This window comes from Gobius niger (genome assembly GCF_951799975.1).
Source record: "Gobius niger genome assembly, chromosome: 1".
Taxonomy (NCBI): domain Eukaryota; kingdom Metazoa; phylum Chordata; class Actinopteri; order Gobiiformes; family Gobiidae; genus Gobius; species Gobius niger.
Genome location: NC_136852.1, coordinates 25,113,345 through 25,130,392, shown reverse-complemented (window position 1 = coordinate 25,130,392; position 17,048 = coordinate 25,113,345). Strand labels below are relative to the sequence as shown.

General features: G+C 39.8%; 1 protein-coding gene across 1 annotated transcript; it reads left to right on the top strand.

The window, feature by feature from the left end:
* Window positions 1–932: 932 nt before the first annotated feature.
* LOC306964537 (von Willebrand factor A domain-containing protein 5A-like) lies at window positions 933–16,106 on the top strand. The gene is made up of 17 exons (XM_079558583.1): window positions 933–1,021; window positions 2,248–2,450; window positions 3,051–3,273; window positions 3,768–3,934; window positions 4,206–4,320; window positions 4,755–4,930; window positions 5,002–5,090; window positions 5,574–5,718; window positions 5,819–5,898; window positions 6,324–6,438; window positions 6,947–7,105; window positions 7,179–7,282; window positions 7,541–7,782; window positions 8,071–8,298; window positions 14,886–15,073; window positions 15,736–15,859; window positions 15,999–16,106. The coding sequence occupies exons 1-17, from the start codon at window positions 976–978 to the stop codon at window positions 16,076–16,078; spliced, it is 2,484 nt and encodes an 827-aa protein (XP_079414709.1). The 5' UTR covers window positions 933–975; the 3' UTR covers window positions 16,079–16,106.
* The last annotated feature ends 942 nt before the right edge of the window (window positions 16,107–17,048 follow it).

Below are 17,048 nucleotides of genomic sequence, written 5' to 3'. Positions count from 1 at the left end.
GTCTTTGCTGGGTCTTCTCAAAATGAATGTAAAAAGGTTGAGACTCAATGAAGAAGCATCTGGAAATTACTGTAAACCCTAGTATAAAGTTTCACTTGCTCCGTCATGTGTAGTACTGGAACCCAGATTGGCCCGGAGCCTTGGGGTCAATCGGGGCCTCTGGGGTATCAAACAGATAGCTTTACCTTTAAATTATTTCACTCCAAGTAAAAAGTAGTGACCTAATAATGACTCAAATAAGAGTAAAAAAGGACCTGGGAAATGCTCCTGAGTATGAGCGTATAAGTATGATTACATTCTAGTTGTGACATAAATGGTGAGAAGGCTCGTCGTCCAAGAAGTATTCATCGTATTGGAAGATTTAAGCTTCACTACGAAAAAATTATGTAAAAATCCTACATGAAACACAAACTAGGCTACATCTATTTTAGGCTATGTGTCACATTAAATTGACACATAGCCTAAAATTGATCTGTGCCAATCTGTGGAGCGAATAACTAAGTATAAAAAAACTCAACTAAGAGAACAGATACTTAATGATAATATCACTGAAGTGGAAGTTAAAAGTACCACATTGTAAAACTAGTCAAAGAAGTACAATTAACTGAGTACGCCCCGCCTCTGGGTTTATCACGTGACGTACAGTAAAGTATGAACCACGAGCAGCTGTGTTTGTTTGTGGGCGTGTCATTTCCGCACTTGCTCGAGGATCAGCGCTGGAACATGGACAGTAAAAATACCAGTAAAAATACCAGTAGATCCACTGTGTCCACAGTCAGCGACACTCAGTGCCTTCTTCAAGATTCACAGATTCACAGCATTTTAACATTAGCCCAAACTCATATACCATATTTAGCGATTAAGTAAAGTCACTATTCAAATTGTCTGATTTAGTTGCCTCTCTGAGAGTTATCAAAGGATTGTTTCTTATTTACAGTTTTTTTCCACGCACAGGAAATAGAAAGGAAAGTAAAAATGGTGAACTGCTGTTGTGGATTGATGACGCCCCAGAAGCAGCCTGGTAAGAACCTCATTTCATAGTTATTTAAAGCCAAGGGAAAAATACATGAATATACTGGAGATTACTTTGAGGAAGTACCACCACATCTTCATCTCTTTGTCCGCTCTTGGACAGATTCAAACCTGAATAAGGGCATAAAGATATAGGTTGGCCCTCCTTTTAATGGCATTAAAGGGAAGAGAAATGATCTAAAATACCTTTGGGACTCAGAGGGTTAAGATAAAAGTACTGACCTCAAAACGGAGAAAATTCCCTTGTCAGCAGCTCCTAAAAAGACATGGGTGCAAATAGTTATAAAATATGCAATCAAGGATGAACGATGTAAATAATAATATAATGAATGTATCAATATGTACAATGAATTAAAAAAAGTAAGCAAAGAAACGGGTTCCCCCTGGTTCAGACATGTTGTAGCTCTGGACAAAGGTTAGATCCGGTGCTACTGAATATGGTCAAATCTTTTTTTGTGTTAGTACTTGGTGTGAAAAGTTTGAGAACCACTGGCTTTCAAATGCAATGAGGTAATACAGAATAAAGGTAACTTATACAAGGAATAATACTTAAAAAAGGAAGCAATATACACATCAGTCATGGTAAAATGTACAAATTAGTGCAAAGAAACATACGACTGCACATATTATAGTGGGAGACGATAGAAACAAAGAGAAAATACTGGCATATCGAGATGTTATTGCCCATGGTCAAATTTAGACAAATGTATGTGCTGTGATACAATATAGTCCCAATAATACTTTAGGAAATCTGTGGTGCAGAAGTCGTTGATAGTGCGGTCGTTCATGAACCCAAAGGTTTGTGAGTTGGCCCATCCTTGTTCCCACCACTGTCATTGGGCAAGACACTCAACCCAACTTTCTTCCGGTGTCTGTTTCTATTTCATCCTGCACATGCGCGAAGGGAACATTCAGTGCTTTCAGCACCGCCTCTGGCGGTCAGGAGGGATTCATAGAACCGTAGTTACATACGTAACACTCGGTACACATTGTTGTAAGAATGTAGTCTGGCCAGTCAACCACTCCTGCGTTCTGTTCTAATGTGTGAAGTGTGACTGACCAGACAGGTATGAATATGTGTTTGAATAGTTCCTTGATGGAAACAATTTGTCATTTCTTGTTTCAATCCAGACTTGTCCCAGGAATAATAGTTTACTAATGTCACGGTCATTACATGTTTCTTTCATAACATGAAGCTGCTTGTGGTTGTGCCAGTGCCTCTGCAGAGCGTGGAGGTGCAGGTGGACGTGAAGGACCATGTGGCTACAGTGGTATCGACGCTGCTCTATCAAAACAAGGAGGAGAAACCCATCGAGGCAGTGTTCGTTTTTCCCATGTCCAGTGAAGCCGCCGTCTGCCATTTCAGCGCCAAAGTTGGACAGACTCTTATCGTGGCGGAGGTGAAGGAGAAAAAACAAGTAAGTGAAGAGTGGAAAGTAGCAACCTGAACAGCTCAGTGCAACCACCAAGCCATGATGGGGAACACACACGGTTATAGACCATGTAAGACCACAATAGTCTCACAAATTGCACTAGTTTACACTAAAGTGGCCAACATGGCAATGGGAACAGTAGAAAATAAACTGTACATATGGCATCTATAAATGACATGCATATGCAGCTGACCAGCAGAAAAAATGGTTTAGTTTTCAGTTCTTTTTGTAGGAAGTCTCAGCACAAAAACAAAAAAATGATTGGTTCATTGAGGAATCTGCTAATGGGTGAGAAATACTAGTCAGGAAATGAACATTTTGGCTTTAATGTTGATTTGTTGAGGTTTTTTGTGAGGACTAAGTGCTCCTTTAGTTTGGTTCATAACCTTCAACTGCTCAGCACCACCACAGGCACATTTTGTACACATCCTTTTTAATAAAGATGTGAACAATCCTTTTTTAACAATCCATTCCCAGCTATTCGGAATGTTCTTCTGTACTACAGAGCACAGTTGCTCAAGAACCTTCATGTAAGATGGACAACTCCTGTACGACTGAGAGCTTACACAAACAATCTTTTCCCAGGCTCGTGAGGAGTACGACGATGCACTGAGCTCCGGTCAGCAGGCCTTTCTACTGGAGGAGAGTGACCAGAGTCCAGATATTTTCTCCATGAGTGTGGGCAGTCTGCCTCCAGGAGAGAGCGCCTCCATCAGGCTGGAGTATGTCACTGAGCTGGATGTTCAGGCCGATGAAGCACTGAGGTTTTGTCTCCCCGCTGTCCTCAACCCTCGGTACCAGCCCGCAGGTCAGATTTGATGGATTGATCGAATTTATTTCTAGTTTTAAATAAATGCCAAATTCATGCAAATGTCCCTTTTTTTTTTTACAAATTTGACAAATATACAATATATATTCAAATCATGTACATATTCACATATTTACATTACACTTTATATGAAGTTTCCTGTACATCTTTAAACTCAAAAAGATTTCACTCTCGTGTTGAAACAGAGGAAGATAAAAAAGAATAGAAAGATAATCATATGGTCGTGTCTGTTCAAACAGTGACATCGCCTTCCTCTGTGCTTTCTCATAGTCACAAGGCATTCTTTGCCAAATTCACCAAAACAATGTGAAGTCTTGGTCATTCAGGAAGTTCAACCTAGATGACTGAGAATTAAAACCAGGGAAAATCAGATAAAGCGGCTGCTCATATTGTATTTATGTAATAACAAAGCTTCAGACTCATCTTATGATGACGAGGCTGTGCTGAAAATGGATAAATAAATAATTTTCCAGGAACAGAAAGCAGCAGTGTCACAGTGACGTCAGTGCCATCTTCCCTGGTTCCCTATGATCTGACTTTTTTGGCCCGAGTCCAGTCTGCGCGACCCATCTCCAAAGTGGAGTCCAGCTGCACCATGGACCCTCTGGAGTTCCTCAGCCAAGATCAAACTACAGCATCGGTAAAAAATAAATCTTCCTTTACTTCAAAGTCCTAAATATCATGTGTTATTAAAGATTTTAAAAACAACTTTGAGTAAATTAATGATAATAATTAATAATAATGATTTGTATTTCATGTTTTATAACCAGTGCTTCATTTGTAGGGACACTTTTACATATCTTTACTTTACTCTTTACTTATCTTCATTTCTTATGTCCTTCAGCATTTATAAAGCCTGAATAAAGTATACAATTGGAAGTATAAATACATGTTTATGTCTTTGACTGCAGGTGAAGCTGGCAGCAGGACACAAGTTTGACAGAGACGTGGAGCTGCTCATTTATTATAAGGACACCCATGAGCCCTCAGCAGTGGTGGAGGCGGGACAGGCCTCTGCTGAAGCCGGTGAGGACACAGGAAAAACAAACAGCTCTGTACACTGGCCTCATTGTGGAGGATCTACTGCCATCTTGCGTTAAAAAGTAATCATTACAATGTATAACTATGGGTTAGGTGAAAAACATGTCTCGATATCGATAACGATGTATCTTTCAGCCCTACCAGGGAGTGCCAAGAGATATTACTGTCAGGAGTGTTTTGGTAGAAGAACTTGGTCTGAAACAAAAATCAATCCATTTGGATCAGTAATTATATAAACCTCAGAAAAATTATTGGCCGTCTTAGAACTACCTCTTGCTTAGATAAGGAGAACTGAAACGGTCTAATTCATGTTAGCTGAGTGTAAAGATCTAACCAGTGAGCAAAAAGATAATCTTAAACATAATGAAGTAAGAACGTCTGAATGAACAAACAAAATAACAACTCTCTGTTGGTTTCAGGAACTCTGATGGGAGACACGGCCGTAATGTTGAGTTTGTATCCGGAGTTTCCCAAAGATGTAATGTCCTCTGTGTCCTCTTCTGGAGAGTTTGTGTTTTTACTGGATCGATCGGGAAGTATGGACTGCTCCATGGATCATGGAAACCAATCCGGAGGTCGAATTGCCAGTGCCAGGGTATGCAGTGAATATGAGATCTATATTTTAGTGGTAGGTGTTGGAATTTTCTCACCCTTTGTTTTTCTCAGAACACTCTGCTGCTGCTGTTGAAGAGCTTACCCATGGGCTGCTTTTTTAACATCTACAGTTTCGGATCCACATTTGAACAAATCTTCCCGTAAATGTTTTTTTACACTTGATCTCAGATATTTTTAAACTGACAATTGTATTTTGTTGTTGCTGTAGTTCACAATATGTTCCATTACTGTAAAGATTTCCCTTTTGTCAATATTTTTGGTAAAACCCCAGTACCTGAACTCTGAATGTTCTTGGCTTTCAAATGAAGCGTGGCATATTCACATCAAGTGAAACTTGTGCCTGTGTCTTCACTTGTGCTGATGGCAGCCCAAGCTCTAGTTGTAGAGCCTTTTTTAAACCATGAAGAGCGCACCCTACAAACATTACCTTGTTTATTTTATCTTGTACATTTTTGAGTTTTTACCAACTGACGTCAACAGAGAAGCCACTGAACTTTGGGACAGTTTTTGTTTCATTTGGATAGTCTTTTCAGAATGTCATGAATTTACTAGAAACCAACATCACACCTATTAACCTGCTTAACTTTAAAACATGCTTTGGTGGGTGTTTTTTCTTTTGTCAGTGAGAGTGTGGAGTACAAACAGGAGACGATGGAGCAGGCTCTGAAAGAGGTGGAAAAGATGCAGGCGAATCTGGGAGGCACTGAGATTCTGGCTCCTCTGAAACGCATCTACAGCCAGAGCTGCATCCCCAACCAGCCCAGACAGGTGTGTGTACATCATCAGTGTTCACGTGTTCAGAGCTAAGACAATATACAATAAATGAGTGCAGATTTAAGTGTAAAACAATGTGAAATGTGCTCTGTAGCTGTTTGTCTTCACTGATGGAGAAGTTGGAAACACCAAAGAAGTTAAAAACCTGGTCAAGTCCAATTCAGCCTCTCACAGGTAAAAGTTAAAGGTCCTTTATTCAAGTTTGTATTAAGTTAGTATAAATAGTTCAATTAGGTTCATTAGGTCTTCTAAGAATGATGCTACTTTTGTTCTTATAGCTAGGTTAGTTTGTGTATTTGCTGTGACTAGTTTTGGTGAATAATAACTCTGAATAAAACTGTTACAACACTGGTCAGCTGATTGACACAGTTTTTGACACTATCTTCCTGCTTGTAGTAGCAGGCTGACAGTGCCATCTGCAGTCCGACTTCTTCAGAATTGTGTGCCAGGTGTGGGAAAGTTGGTTCACCCCCTCGCCCCGGTTCACAGTCTGTTAGTATTAGTTAGTAGTAAAATAATTTAGCAGAGTCTGGGCACTTAAAAAAGCTACACTTGGTAAGCAAAAGTAGTCAGTAACATCAAAATCTTCTTTCTTGCAGGTGTTTCTCTTTTGGGATCGGTGAAGGAGCAAGTACTGCTCTTATCAATGGTTTGGCCAAAGAAGGAGGCGGCCACGCCCAGTTCATCACAGGAAGTGACCGGATGCAGCCCAAAGTATGACAACCTTCAAGCCCTGAAAAGCCCTTCTAGGGACGGACATTGCAAATTAGCCTTGGCTATAAATGTTGTAGTGTGGTACATGTTTATTGTTCACACATGTCCCTATCAAATAAATAAATAAATAAATAAATAAATAAATAAATAAATAAATAAATAAATAAATAAATAAATAAATAAATAAATAAATAAACAAATAAACAAATAAACAAAGTCAAACTTTTCTTAATCCAACCTTTTTTCATTGATGTTCCCCCTATTCCAATAGCCCCCACAAATGTATATTACATTTAACATATATAACATATATACAACATAAAAATTATGAAAAAGTATTCATTTCAAACAAATAAACTGACATTTTCGGGGAGGGGGGAAGACCACTGTATTAATCATACAATACCGATCCATTAAAAAAGTAATCCATCCCCCAATGACATAAAATGCAATTTTACTTGACCCCAAAGGGAAGTTAATAATGACTCTTATTAACTCTCTTCAACAGGTGATCCAGTCTCTGCGGTTCGCCATGCAGCCGGCTGTGGTCGACATCTCAGTCAAATGGGACCTGCCGAAGGGGATGTCTGTCACCGTACTGTCCCCTCCTCTCACATCCATTTTCCAGGGCCAACGATCCCTGCTGTACGCCCAGCTCACAGGACAGGTGCTCAGCGCGCTACTACAGGAGTCTGTGCATTTGTGTTTACAGCATTAGTCAACGGGTGTGATGTGTTTAGAATAAAGAGGCAGCTGAGGGCTGTGTGACTGTGAAGTACAGCCTGGCGGGACGTCCCACTGAGAACAAGCTCAACTTTAGCCTCAAACCGACAGAGGACACTGGGTAAGGCACAAAGTTACCCAACACTAATTTAAGAGAACATTTTCTTATGAACCAACTATAGTTTTGCATCTTGAGCATCCTGTCTAGAAGGATGAGTCAAATGCAGGTCAAAAAAAACGTTTTACCTTTGAATTATTTATCCAACCTTAACCACACCATCAACAGTAATAGTGAGTTATTACTGAGTAGTAATAACTCACTACTCAGTTATTTGTAGTGAGTATATGGCCTAGACTCGCCCCTCCTGTTTGTCTGCAGGCTCACAGTGCACAGGCTCGCGGCTCGCTCTCTCATTCGGTCTTTGGAGCAGGAGCAGGGGGACGACAGAGGACAAATCGACGACTCTAAGAAGAAGAAAATTATTGACCTGAGCGTCCAATCGGGAGTGAGCAGCTCCTTCACTGCGTTCATCGCTGTGAACAAAACCAGCGGCGAAGCCGTTCAGGGCCCTCTGCTGCGGAGAGACGTCCCTGTGAGATGCAGTATGTCAAGGATTACGCGTTCTCTCAATGCTTTTATTGATTGATTGATTATTTTATTTATTGTTCATTATGTATTTTTATTTACTTTTCCACCCAAAAAATTATATTATCAGATTAAGCCTGTCACTCATCTCCATTTAACACACGTCACCATATTATTTTAGAAAAAATAACTTGTATTTAACACATCTCAATCTCAAAGGTTTTAATTTAATGAACACAATGTCTTGCTGTTGAAAAGAAGAAAGATTCAACCAACGAGAGTTTAAAAGCTCCTAATTTTGTATTTATCTGATTACCCCACAGTGATCACGACCTGCAGCAGGCCCCGAAGGGCGGCCTGCAGCATGCCCGTGCCCCAAATGGCGTACTGCAGCATGCCCATGCCCCGAATGGCGGGCGCCATCATGCCCATGCCCCAAAGGTCGGCCTGCAGCATGCCCATGCCCCAAAGGTCGGCCTGCAGCATGCCCATGCCCCAAATGGCGGGCGGCATCATGCCCATGCCCCAAAGGTCGGCAGTGGAAGGAAAAGGTATGTGAATCCTTAAGAATTTCTTACATTTCTTCCTAAATTGCTCAAAAAATGTGGTCTGATCTTTATTAACACATTGAGTGCCGCGCTGTTTTTGGGATTTAGCTGTTGAGTGCCAACAATCCAGACCATTTTTCATGATATTTGTAGCACCATCGTGTGTGTGTTATCGCTATGGACACATGCTGTGGCTCGTTTGAAAGACGAGAATCTAAGCTCGGTTTAATTCTTCATGCCTCAGTTCCTGAGAAATAGATATACAGAGGCAAGTTGGATCAAAATCACCAAGACCAAAACAGTAATGAGTAAACAGTGTCCTCTTAAACTAGTACCACCCAAACAATTACATGTTATCATATTTTTATTGGCCACAACAAGTAAGGACAGGACAGGATGGAAAAAGTAAATGAACCCTTGGATTCAATCGCTGGTTGACCCTTCTTTGGCAGCAAGAATTTCATCCAGACGTTTCCTGTAGTTGCAGATTAAATGTGCACAATGATCAGGATGAATCTTGTACCATTGCTCTTAACAAAACTGTTGCAGCTGTTGTTGTTTAGCTAATACTTTTTCAACATTTGTCAGGTCCCGAATCCAAACCCAAAAGTCTCCAAAAAGCATCAACATCTGTGGATAATCTTTTGTCTATAGCAGCATATTGTTACAAAAAGTTAGACTTTAATAAAAACTAGAAATGCAATGGCTGTGCCATTGCGATTGACTGCGGAATTGCGGGAAGCGAATGCAGAAATTGCATAAACTGTTCAAATTGCATAAATTGGTTATATGTGAAAATCCCTATTGAGTTGAATAATAGTGCTTTAAAATGCATAAACTGTTTAAATTCCATAGTGGTTAATTTGCATAAACTGGTAAAATGCATAAAATGTCATGTTGCATAAACTGTATAAACTGCATAAAATGGTAAAATGCATGAATGGGGTAATTTGCATAAATTTTGTAAATTGCATAAACTCTTAAGTTGCATAAACGGTTTAAAATGCATAAAGTGGTTAATTTGCATAAATTGTTAATATTCCATAAACTGGTCAAACTGTTGAAATGGCCTCAGTGCTTGATTGGCAGAAGCACAAATGGCTGAAAGTCCTGGAGTCTCCCCATTGGCTGGATTCCCCCCATACACACCAATGCAAAAATTTCAAACTCTCGTATAAAAAAACTGGAAATCTGCAGAAGGACAATTTTTTCTCAAAACCCACAAGTTGCAGAAGCTGAACATGCACAAAGTGCAGAAATTGCATAAAATGCAGAAGAAAGTGCAGAAAAGCATGGATTTGCGGCAGCCCCATTATAAGTCAATGGGAAAAATCTCCGACATTTTGGCCGATTGCGGAAAAAACGTAAATTGCAGAAGTCCCAAAAGTAATAGCACCCTTCTCCTCAACATGCGGAACATTTTGATGCATAACTTGCATAAATTGCACAAAGCATGAAGGTGCTGAAAGCTGGAGAAAATCGGGAAAAAGATGGAAGAGGAATAATAATAAAGAACATGAAAACCAATAATTGACTGCGGAAGAATTCCGCAGTCAATCAAAAATAACAGGTAAGTACAAGATAAAGTTATCATCAAGCAAACGTGTCCATACAATTAACAGACAAAACTTTACATTAATCCCTTTTTTCAATTGAAAATAAAAACTAACAAAGAAACAAGATGAGTTCAGTTGAGGCTCAGGTTGTTTTCAGGTTAAACTATAAAACAACTGAAATGTTGAAATGTATACTTATTATTGTATACTTATTATTGTACACACTAATTATTGTATACTGTGTACTTATAACAAAGAGGACTGGGGCAGAGGCAATGCAAGTACAGTATGTATTTTTTTCACAGGCCGTTTAGCTCCTGCGCCCCCCAGTGGTAAGTGATTTATTTAAATCATCTTCTAAATTTGGGCCTGGAACAAACTAGATTTTTTAGAGTCTAAACGAGACTAAAGTTTGAAAACGTGAAACTCCCCCAAAAAGTTGCAACATAATCACATAATGACACCACACATTATCATTAGACAAACTCGGGTCACGCCTCTCTGAACTGAAATCAGATTCTGAGTCTAAATCTTTGGCGGATGTTGGAGGTTTAGTTAATTATACTTCTGGCAAATGGGTCCCGTACCACTGACAGTGATGTGCTGTAACTGAAAACAGACCAGCATTGATTAGTTGATTCTGATTGAATAGTATTATACATTTGTCATTGATTGACTGCGGAATTCTTCCGCAGTCAATTATTGGTTTTCATGTTCTTTATTGATTGACTGCGGAATTCTTCCGCAGTCAATTATTGGTTTTCATGTTCTTTATTATTATTCCTCTTCCATCTTTTTCCCGATTTTCTAGAGCTTTCAGCACCTTCATGCTTTGTGCAATTTATGCAAGTTATGCATCAAAACGTTCCGCATGTTGAGGAGAAGGGTGCTATTACTTTTGGGACTTCTGCAACTTACGTTTTTTCCGCAATCGGCCAAAATGTCGGAGATTTTTCCCATTGACTTATAATGGGGCTGCCGCAAATCCATGCTTTTCTGCACTTTTTTCTGCATTTTATGCAATTTCTGCACTTTGTGCATGTTCAGCTTATGCAACTTGTGGGTTTTGAGAAAAAATTGGCCTCCTGCAGTTTTCCAGTTTTTTTATACGAGAGTTTGAAATTTTTGCATTAGTGTGTATGGGGGAATCCAGCCAATCGGGAGACTCCAGGACTTTCAGCCATTTGTGCAGCTTCTGCCAATCAAGCACTGAGGCCATTTCAACAGTTTGACCAGTTTATGGAATATAAAAGTTTATGCAACATTAATAATTTATGCAAAGTAACCACTTTATGGGATTTAACCAGTTAATGCATTTTAAAGCGTTTATGCAACTTAAGAGTTTATGCCATTTAGGATTTATGCATTTTAAAGAGTTTATTCTATTAACATAATTTATGCAAATTAACCCATTCATACATTTTACCACTTTATGCAGTTTATACAGTTTATGCAAATGTGATTATGCAATTTGAAGAGTTTATGCAATTTCTGCATTCGCTTCCCGCATTTCCGCAGTCAATCGCAATGGCGCAGCCATTGCATTTCTAGTTATTATTCCTCTTCCATCTTTTTCCCGATTTTCTAGAGCTTTCAGCACCTTCATGCTTTGTGCAATTTATGCAAGTTATGCATCAAAATGTTCCGCATGTTGAGGAGAAGGGTGCTATTACTTTTGGGACTTCTGCAACTTACGGTTTTTCTGCAATCGGCCAAAATGTCGGAGATTTTTCCCATTGACTTATAATGGGGCTACCGCAAATCCATGCTTTTCCGCACTTTTTTCTGCATTTTATGCAATTTCTGAACTTTGTGCATGTTCAGCTTCTGCAACTTGTGGGTTTTGAGTTTTGGCCTTCTGCAGTTTTCCAGTTTTTTTATACAGGAGTTTGAAATTTTTGCATTGGTGTGTATGTGGACCTGTCGCATTAGTGTGTATGTGCGAATCCAGCCAATCGGGAGACTCCAGGACTTTCAGCCATTTGTGCAGCTTCTGCCAATCAAGCACTGAGGCCATTTCAACAGTTTGACCAGTTTATGGAATATAAAAGTTTATGCAATATTAATAATTTATGCAAAGTAACCACTTTATGGGATTTAACCAGTTTATGCATTTTAAAGCGTTTATGCAATTTAAGAGTTTATGCCATTTAGGATTTATGCGAATTATCCCATTCATGCAATTTACCACTTTATACCGTTTATGCAACATGACATTTTATGCATTTTACCAGTTTATGCAAATTTGATTATGCAATTTGAAGAGTTTATGCAATTTCTGCATTCGCTTCCCGCATTTCCGCAGTCAATCGCAATGGCGCAGCCATTGCATTTCTAGTTAATAATATTGTGTGTTCTTCTAGTGGGGGCTCGTGTACGTCCAAGGACTTGTGCCTCAGAGGGAAGTAAGTACTGTGTATACAATATGCAATATAATCTATGAAAGGACTTACAGACTGAAGTTTGGTATTAGGGCATGCCCATGCCCCTAATGGCGGGCGGCAGCATGCCTGTTTTTGAGGCCTGTAAGTTAAAAACAAGTCCTACAGTTCAAACCTATAGTATTTTCTTTTGACACTTGCATTACAGCGGAAGGAAAAAGTATGTGAATCCTTAGGAATTTCTTACATTTCTTCCTAAATTGCTCAAAAAATGTGGTCTGATCTTTATTAACACATTGAGTGCTGCGCTGTTTTGGGGATTTAGCTGTTGAGTGCCAACAATCCAGACCATTTTTCATGATATTTGTAGCACCATCGTGTATTCTCTGTTATCGCTATGGACACATGCTGTGGCTCGTTTGAAAGACGAGAATCTAAGCTCAGTTTAATTCTTCGTGCCTCAGTTCCTTGAGAAATAGCTATACAGAGGCAAGTTGGATCAAAATCCCCAAGAACAAAACAGTAATGAGTAAACAGTGTCCTCTTAAACTAATACCACCCAAACAATTACATGTTATCATATTTTTATTGGCCACAACAAGTAAGGACAGGATGGAAAAAGTAAATGAACCCTTGGATTCAATCGCTGGTTGACCCTTCTTTGGCAGCAAGAATTTCATCCAGACGTTTCCTGTAGTTGCAGATTAAATGTGCACAATGATCAGGATGAATCTTGTACCATTGCTCTTAACAAAACTGTTGCAGCTGTGGTTGTTTAGCTAATACTTTTTCAACATTTGTCAGGTCCCGAATCCAAACCCAAAAGTCTCCAAGAAGTAAAAAGTAAAAGTAAGTATCAACATCTGTGGATAATCCTTTGTCTATGGCAGCATATTGTTACAAAAAGTTAGGCTTTAATAAAAAAAATAACAGGTAAGTACAAGATAAAGTTATCTTCAAGCAAACGTGTCTATACAATTAACAGACAAAACTTTAAATTAATGCCTTTTTTAAATTGAAAAAAAAAAAACTAACAAAGAAACAAGATGAGTTCAGTTGAGGCTCAGGTTGTTTTCAGGTTAAACTATAAAACAACTGAAATGTTGAAATGTATACTTATTATTGCATACACTAATTATTGTATACTGTGTACTTATAACAAAGAGGACTGGGGCAGAGGCAATGCAAGTACAGTATGTATTTTTTTCACAGGCCGTTTAGCTCCTGCGCCCCCCAGTGGTAAGTGGTTTAATTAAATCATCATCTAAATTTGGGCCTGGAACAAACTAGATTTTTTAGAGTCTAAACGAGACTAAAGTTTGAAAACGTGAAACTCCCCCAAAAAAGTTGCAACACAATCACATAATGACACCACACAATAGCATTAGACAAACTCTGGCCACGCCTCTGAACTGAAATCAGATTCTGAGTCTAAATCTTTGGCGGCTGTTGGAGGTTTAGTTAATTTTACTCCTGGCAAATGGGTCCCGTACCACTGACAGTGATGTGCTGTAACTGAAAGCAGACCAGCATTGATTAGTTGACCTGATTGAATAGTATTATACATTTGTCATTAATAATATTGTGTGTTCTTCTAGAGGGGGCTCCTATGGGTCGAATGGCTCGTGCCCCAAAGGGAGGTAAGTACTGTGTATACAATATGCAATATAATCTATGAAAGGACTTACAGACTGAAGTTTGGTATTAGGGCTTTCACGATAATGACATGTTGAATAAAAATTGTTTGTTTATTTGGTCAGGACAGAGCATGTTAATGACTCATGCATGTAAGCACACCACGCCGTATTGTAGCATGAGGCTAATTTGCATCCATTGTCCCCCACTCACACTCTCAAATACACTCTCATTCATCCTGGCCTATTGTACATGTTTTTAGTAGTAGAGGAAGCCGGAGGACCTGGAGGAAAGCTCAAATACGGGAACATGCAAACTCCACACAGAAAGGCCCCGTCCAGGTTGGGAATCAAACCCGGGATCTTCTAGCCGTGAAGCACAAGCGCTAGCCGCTACACAATAATGCTTTTAATGACAAAAGTGTTATTCTTTTGTCATTAGTAATATTCTGTGTTGTTCTCGTGGGGGCTTGTGTGAGTTGTATGGCAGGTTGGACACCTAAGTACCGTGTATAAAATATTCATATATATACAGTATAATCTATGAAGGGACTTGGTACTAGTGCTTTGACGGGCGGCACGGTTGCGCAGCGGTTAGTGCTCTCGCTTCACAGCTAGAAGGTCCCGGGTTCGATTCCTACCTAGACGGGGCCTTTCTGTGTGGAGTTTGCATGTTCTCACCGTGTCTGCGTAGGTTTCCTTCGGGTGCTCCGGTTTCCCCTACCACTAAAAACATGTACAATAGGCCAGGATGTGAATGTTTTGGTGGTCAGAGGGTCTGTTGGCGCAGACGTGTGCCATCGCGACAGCGCTTCTGTCAGTCTCCCCCAGGGGAAACTGAAGCTACAAACGTAGTTTACCACCACCGAGTATGGAGTGAATGTACAATTGTCTCATGTAAAGCGCTTTGTGACTATGTCTGTGAAAGGCGCTGTATAAATAAAGATCTTCTTCTTCTTGACAACATGACATTTTAATGGCTCAGACCCATAATCACCTATATCAAATGACCTCTACAGGCTATCACAGCTTTGCAGAAAATATGGTTAGTGCTGAGTGTGCACTTCCTAAATCTGAAGCAAGGCGGGACCCTCTACTGGAGCTGGTGTCCCTGCAGAAGGCCTCAGGCTGCTGGGAGTTAGAGTCGGCTCTGGCCAAAGTCGTGGGAAAGACGAGCAAAGATCTTGAAGACAAACAACCTTCAGTGGTGAGTTCTGGAACAGAGAGAAAAATAGAAAACTGTGGTGTACATCGCCAATATGGACTCCACTCAAACATTTTTCCACATTGCAGACACACTGGATAAAACTAATCATGACCTGTCAGTTTGTTGTAGACATTTTTGATACAGGCAAAGACATTTGAACTCAATCCAAGTTCTCCTGAGCAGCATCACGTATCACTGGTAAAGGGCTAGTGACAGGTTGCCGCAATAACAATATTGAGAGACAACTAGGCATGGTGACGCAACGGTTAGTGCTCATACCTCACAGTTCGAAGTTCCCGGGCTTGATTCCCACCTGGACGGGGCCTTTCTGTGTGGAGTTTGCATGTTCTCCCCATGTCTGCGTAGGTTAGTGGTAGGTTATAAAAACATGTGCAATAGGTGAATCCTCCAGCCAGGTGTTTCTGATCACCAGCCTGGCTCCACATCATGGAGATGGGTCCCCGAGCACCGGCCCATGCTGGCAGCTCACTGCTCCTACATTCGCCCCATGCGACACTGAGGATGGGTCAAATGCAGAGAACTAATTTCTCTACAGAGATTTCTCTACAGAGATTAATACAGTAACTTAACTTATAACTTAACTTTACAGTCTAGAGTCTTCCTATTAAATCATATTTGTTGATATTGCTTTGTGTTTTTAGGCAAAGAAAGAAGTGTGGGCCACCATTCTGGCTCTGGTCTGGCTCCATGGTCTCAAAGCTGAAGCTAAAGATGAGTGGGAGCTTTTGGTCATGAAGGCGGTGACGTGGCTGCAGTCACAGAGTGGTAATTTGGACATTATTATACCTGTATACAGACATTCTTCACTATTTTATGATTAAAATTGCCATTACAATTAGATACCAGTTGATTTGCTCTAAGTTTTTACAGTCGATATTAAAGTAATGATATGTCTGTTTTTCAGCCTCGGGTCTGGCTGAGTGTGTGGAAGCAGCCAATTCTCTGTTGGGGTGCAGTGTGCAGAAAAACACCTTTGGAATTTAAGACTTACCAGTGTTTACATAACTGCTTATGAAAATGAATGTTCGAAATGATTGTGCATTGAATACACTGTTGCTTTCTGTTTAGTTTTCCTACATTGTGAGTCGTCTCTGTTGTGATGAGGGTTGTTTTGATTTGCCGTTGAACTGTTGCTGTGATTCCGATTCTGAACACACTCCAATAAAGACAACAAATGAACAAAACAGTGTCTTTGCTGGGTCTTCTCAAAATGAATGTAAAAAAGTAAAATGATTTCACACTGATTTTTGAGACTCAATGAAGAAGCATCTGGAAGGATTTAGTCCAATCATTGTCCTTGATATAGCAGGCTGGGAAGCAAATTACTGTAAACCCTAGTATAAAGTTTCACTTGCTCCGTCATGCGTAGTACTGGAACCCAGATTGGCCCGGAGCCTCGGGGTCAATCGGGGTCTCTGGGGTATCAAATAGATAGCTTCACTTTTAAATTATTTCACTCCAGAAGAAGTAAAAAGTAGTAACCTAATAATGACAAATAAGAGGAGCATTTCCCCAGGTCCTTTTTTTTTTTTACTGAGTATGAGCGTATAAGTATGATTACATTCTAGTTGTGACATAAATGGTGAAAAGTCTCGTCGTCCAGGAAGTATTCATCGTGTTGGAAGATTTAAGCCACACTTGCCAACATTGGGTTGTGAAAAATAGGGAGATCTTTTCTCATCGGTGCATCGTGCACTGCCAGGTGTGTGTATAATTTTGTCATTTTTTACTTTTTATTTACCCGATGAAGGACACTTGTGCTGGAAATATTGTTTTGATATTTCATAGCTATTATTCTGTATACCATAGAGGACAAACAAAATAATGAGCAGTTTTAATTGTTGAAAAGAGCACCAGAGGAAGGGAGCCCAGTTCTATAAGAATGAAAAGTCGGAAACTTGAGCTCAAAAGTGAGGACAAAGGGTCAAAATTTACATGTTTTCATCTAATGATT